Source organism: Montipora foliosa, chromosome 13, assembly GCF_036669935.1.
Source record: "Montipora foliosa isolate CH-2021 chromosome 13, ASM3666993v2, whole genome shotgun sequence".
In the NCBI taxonomy this organism is placed as follows: domain Eukaryota; kingdom Metazoa; phylum Cnidaria; class Anthozoa; order Scleractinia; family Acroporidae; genus Montipora; species Montipora foliosa.
This window is the reverse complement of record NC_090881.1, coordinates 14,713,989-14,718,988: the sequence shown is the minus strand read 5'-3', so window position 1 is coordinate 14,718,988 and position 5,000 is coordinate 14,713,989. Positions and strand designations below refer to the sequence as shown.

At 39.5% G+C, this 5,000-nt stretch overlaps 1 protein-coding gene across 1 annotated transcript; it reads right to left on the bottom strand.

The window, feature by feature from the left end:
• Positions 1-1,178: 1,178 nt before the first annotated feature.
• Positions 1,179-4,636, bottom strand: LOC137983827 (synergin gamma-like). Its single transcript, XM_068831006.1, has 4 exons — positions 4,525-4,636; positions 3,729-3,785; positions 2,915-3,006; positions 1,179-2,019 (listed from the first exon to the last, which is right to left on the bottom strand). The coding sequence occupies exons 1-4, from the start codon at positions 4,586-4,588 to the stop codon at positions 1,783-1,785; spliced, it is 450 nt and encodes a 149-aa protein (XP_068687107.1). The 5' UTR covers positions 4,589-4,636; the 3' UTR covers positions 1,179-1,782.
• Between the last annotated feature and the right edge of the window lie 364 nt (positions 4,637-5,000).

Sequence of the window (5,000 nt, the reverse complement as noted above, 5' to 3'; positions counted from 1 at the left end):
AATAAAATAAACTCAATTTTTAGTGAACGCCCAGAATCGAAGATGCCACGACCGTCTAGTGAAGACCTACGGTAGCGAACTATTTGGATGAAAGAGTTCTTAGGATATAGCGTAGATGAAGTGGCAGCACGCACAGGGTTATAAAATGAAACTCTCTCTCTCTCTCGCTATCACGCTACCAAAACAAAGGGTTCATTAGCGATGGCTCTGCAAGTGCATCACGATTTCTGGTACAGTTCTCCGACTTTCTCTGCAAAGTATGACATAAAATAAGTAAGTTTAAAGTCGTCAGAATCATACTTTCTCTGTGAATCCTAACCCACTGTTACTAATTCATGGTCTGGATCATTTGACTGAATTTTGAAACTCACTCGTATCTCGATGTCAGTAACAAAGCGTGAGCATGTAGCTGACGTTTTCGATAGCATTGCCGTCATGTTTTCGTTGACTCAAACTGACAGTTTACCACAATGCCTTTCGGCATTGTCGCGTACGCTTTTATGCTTCTTTTGGACAACCTTTCTCGAAACAGCTGTATACTAACAACTGATATATCAAGCAAACTGGGAGCTGGTCACTGTGAGTTCGCTGTAAGCGACCATAAGCTACCCTACATCACATGCGAACTTCATCTTCCCTTCTCTTATATCACTTCTCTGCCAATAATACACACTCGTATTGCCTGGAAAGCCGCACTCTCTAATTTTATTCAAACTTGGTGGGGTACGTATCTCTACATGGTGAAACAGCAGAGCTGGTTGTTGGAGTTAAATTGTTAGTTTACCATTATCAATTTTAAAAAGACCAGAAGAAAAAAGCAGTAACAAGAATGAAAATATCTCCCAGCAGTTTTTGTAGTTTGCTCTGTTCTTCATTGTTTTCGAGAAATAATTACCAACTGTATGGAAACAAACTTGAATAACAGGAGAAACTAAATACATACAAAGGAATCTCGAAAAGTATACCAAGGAAAAATAGCCAGAAGCTAGTCAGACATCTAGTCTTCTTATAGAATAGATAGTGTTTTGTCTGTTTAGTGTCGTAACGACTCTATAGAGGATAGAAGTTCGACAACAAATGATAAATTCGTGGTTAAACTATTTATAAGTTGTATCTTTCCAAATATATATTATTGATTAAGTCGAACAGTTTGTATTATATTAGAGCAGTCATTTTAACTAAACTTAACTAAACTAAACTAATTATATTTGATAGTAATATTTTAAAAATTAAAGTACCATAACAAGAACAAAAGATTAAAAATCTATTAAAAAAACGTTCACAGGCCAATATCGTTAAGAGTTGTCGGCCGTCGAAGCTGAAGTCTGACAAACGAAAGCTCTAAAGTCTTTAACTTTATATAGACGGTGAACGTTTTTTTAATACATTTTTGATAAACATTGTTTTAAATCTTTGCCAAATCTTTTTTTTATTTATTTCCCTGCTTCACTCCGTCTTGCCATCTTTCACTACGCAGTGTGCGAAGTCGGCTCATTCCCGGTCTAAAAACCTGTGACACTCACAAATGACGTAAAACAAAGAAAATAAAGAAATCAATATAACAAACCCTAACCCTAACAATAGCTACAAGACAAACAAAAATGTCACAGCTTTTTACACTGAGGTAAAAACAAAACTCAGGTTAACACAGGAATGACAGATGCAGCTTCACTGGTGATAACAATACCCTTTTGACGCATTTAGTTTATTATGCAAGTATACAAATTTATTTTGTTGCGCACTGACGCTATGTAGTTTAAAAAAATTTGGAGTAAGTATTCGTTATATTAAACTGTCAATTGGCAACAAGGAAGGGAGTACAGAGTCCACTCTGTTACACCAGAAGTTTGCGCAGGTGCTGTGATACTGTCGGCCACCATACCTGAGTTTGCCATCAGCCTGTTTTGATGTCCCTGATGTACTCTTGTCAACGTTCAACAAACAAATTCCGCACGCTACACTACCATCTTCAGTGGCTGACACGTGATGTGTCGTGAAGTCCAGACTTCTCTGTGATGGCTAACAAATGAACCGGAGAGGAAGACAGAAATCATAAGGTTAGTCTGGAATTACAGTGTACATAGAACTGGAGACAAACTCAGAAATACGGCAATAGGTGACCTGCGATGGACGGAACCTCTTAGGATGTTTGAGCTAATGCTGTAATTGTTATTTGTGCGTGTTTTACTGCAAAAGTACTGCTGCAGTGTCGGGCATCGACATGCATCAATTGTAGGTGCACAACTATGACAGTACTCGTGGGAAATGCTATGACTACTCGGGGGGGGGGGTACTTAAGAAAGTTTTATACGGGGAGGCTCTGCCTCGAGGTCCAACCCCTTACCCTTTTATATACCATTTATTACAAAAAGGTACCCCTTTTATATACCATTTATTACAAAAAGGTACCCCTTTCACACAAGTACCTACTTTTGGAGGTCTTGTTCTCAATTTCATGTAGTACTTAATAAATAAACAGATACAGCCATTAAGGGGCATCTATTCGAAATATTATAATTAAAGGCCTTTTTTAATACCTAAATGACCGATTTCCCTGCCCTCTTATATACCTCAACTTGTGAAATCCCTACCCTTCTATGTACCTGAAGCCTGAAAAAGGTACCCCTTTCGGGCGGAGCCTCCTCGTATAGGCCATTATAGGGAGTTTCCCTCCCCCCCCGGGATGACTACGCAAGGATTTGAAGATTTTGGACACTCGATCTTCCCCGTCTTTTCAATGAAAGTAACTTGCCCTTTTTGCTTCCCTAAATTTTGTGAACAAAGAAAACCTCATTATAAATGAGGACAGAAAAGTTTATAGCAAAAGTCTCTGGAGTAAGACATTATTAAGCACACCGGCTCTGATGGTTAAAAGCCAAGTCTGTTGTTTCCTCAATTTAGAGATTAAACTTACCATAATAGCTGATCCAGATAGAAAATTTGCAATGTTTTTCCATGTGCTCTCTATTTCTTGTTGGATATTTATGAGTTTTGTGTTATTTGGCGCTGGAAAGTGGGCAAATGTAAAAAATTGAGTATTTGAGCAAAATGTCACATATTTGAAAGATAACAACTCACAAGACATATCCATTGCAGTAGTTAGTGATGAAGTGTTATGATTAACACTAACTAGGGATTAAACTTTTCCTAAGCCATAACTGCTGGGAAGTCTATTGAGGTCACCAATTATGTAATTTATTGTGTGATTACAAATACAGTTATAAAGGATTTACACTCAAGGCTCAACTTTCTCTCTCTCGAGTAGTCCCGTACCTCTTCCAGACCTGTATTTTGATTCCTTCTCTCATCCTGTAGCTCCTATTGTTTAAAGCGCTGGGGGCATTGTTTGATTCATTTATCTATTGTTTGCTGAGCCAATCACAAACGCTGTTTGGAAAGCTACAGGCTTTCTTCAACTTTCAGGAAAACTGAATCTTGGGGTCACCTAGCCCCTACTTTTTCAGATTTAGTCTCCAGCAAAACTATTTCAGTGAAAAGCATGGACAATGAGTCGATACTGAAAAAAGCTTGGGTTCCATTGCTGACCCCAGTAGTTGCAACGTTGAGCTCTGACACTGTGAGAGGGTGATATTGTAAAATTTCTCAAAATTTGTATTTAATCAAAATCAGATCAAAACGCTCTCTTGGCTTTCTTGACTAGCTTGCCTTAGAAACACAAATACTACTTCTACCAATATTACATAAGTCCTGTACTGACCATAGCATACCTGATTTAGTGATGGATGCTCTTATCCTTAGAGTAACTCTGTATATTTCCACTATGGCTAAAAGATACGAATTGACACGACTGGATTAGCAATCCTTCAATAATTTCTTTAATTACAGTTGTCTGTTTAGTGACTTGGCATCTGATTGGCAGTGAGGCTGGAGGGAACCTTGTTTTGTGACCTTACTGCTTTTGTTGTGTAAATCACGTTGTTCCCGTGCTAACCAGTTGGCATTTACATGAAAAAGCAGAGGGGTCCGTATCAATCAAAGCAAGGTCACCTCCAGCCTCAAGGTGCATTCAGAGTAGGGTACGCCGAAGATCTACGGCGTGGCCTTTAAAATGTTGCGACTTACCGGCGTGCGATTGAAATTATTGGCGAATAGCGGCGTACACATTAATAGTTGCTGGTGCGTGCGTATAAGCTTTGAATTTACTTACGGTGACTTGGCATGATAACCGTGGCTTCTTTAAAATTTCTCTTTATCCCCCACTATACTGATCTCATATTGAATACTGTAACGATAATCTTATAGGATTGGTTAGAGTCGAAAGTTTTCCATAGAGCATAATGCGAACAAAATTGGGATTATTTGAGCCCAGCGAGTTACAAGAGGGTTCTTTTTCGTGGCAAAGCCGCGATCGTTGGCGCGGAATTTAAAAAGTCTTGTGTTCGGCGTGGGAGTCTTGGATTCTAGGACTTCTTGCTGTCCTATTAGTTGTGCTCTTCCCATACCCTGGCACACTCTGAAGCAGTTTGAAGGTAAGCTTACTAGACATTACAAGTTCACGCATACCTGAAAAATATGTGGCTCCTTCCTTGGATTCTAGGACTTCTTGCTTCACAGATTGCTCGCCCATTTTCTGAATGGCCAACGTAGCTGTTGCTAACGTTAAAAGGCAACTGTTAAGACAACGGCTCCGAGCACTTGCATGTTGATCCATGTCCTGAAGAAACAATAATGGGCGACAAGTTTACATGCTGTGGCCATTTTAATAAATCTTTGAAGTAGGGGAGAGATCTAAGAGAGGAGAACGAAAACAGGAGTATGAAGAAATGAAGACAGAGAAGGGGGAAGAGAGTAAGCAGGAGGAAAAAGAAGATTGACTGGGCATGTACTAAAACCCGAAACAACGAAACGAAACGGCCAAAACGAAACAACCGACACAATCGAAACGACCGAAACGAGCACGGCCTTGATCTCTGTCACGTTACTATCGCAGCCTGAACTCGCACCCAAATTCGCGACTGGCCTGTTAAGATGGATGAGCA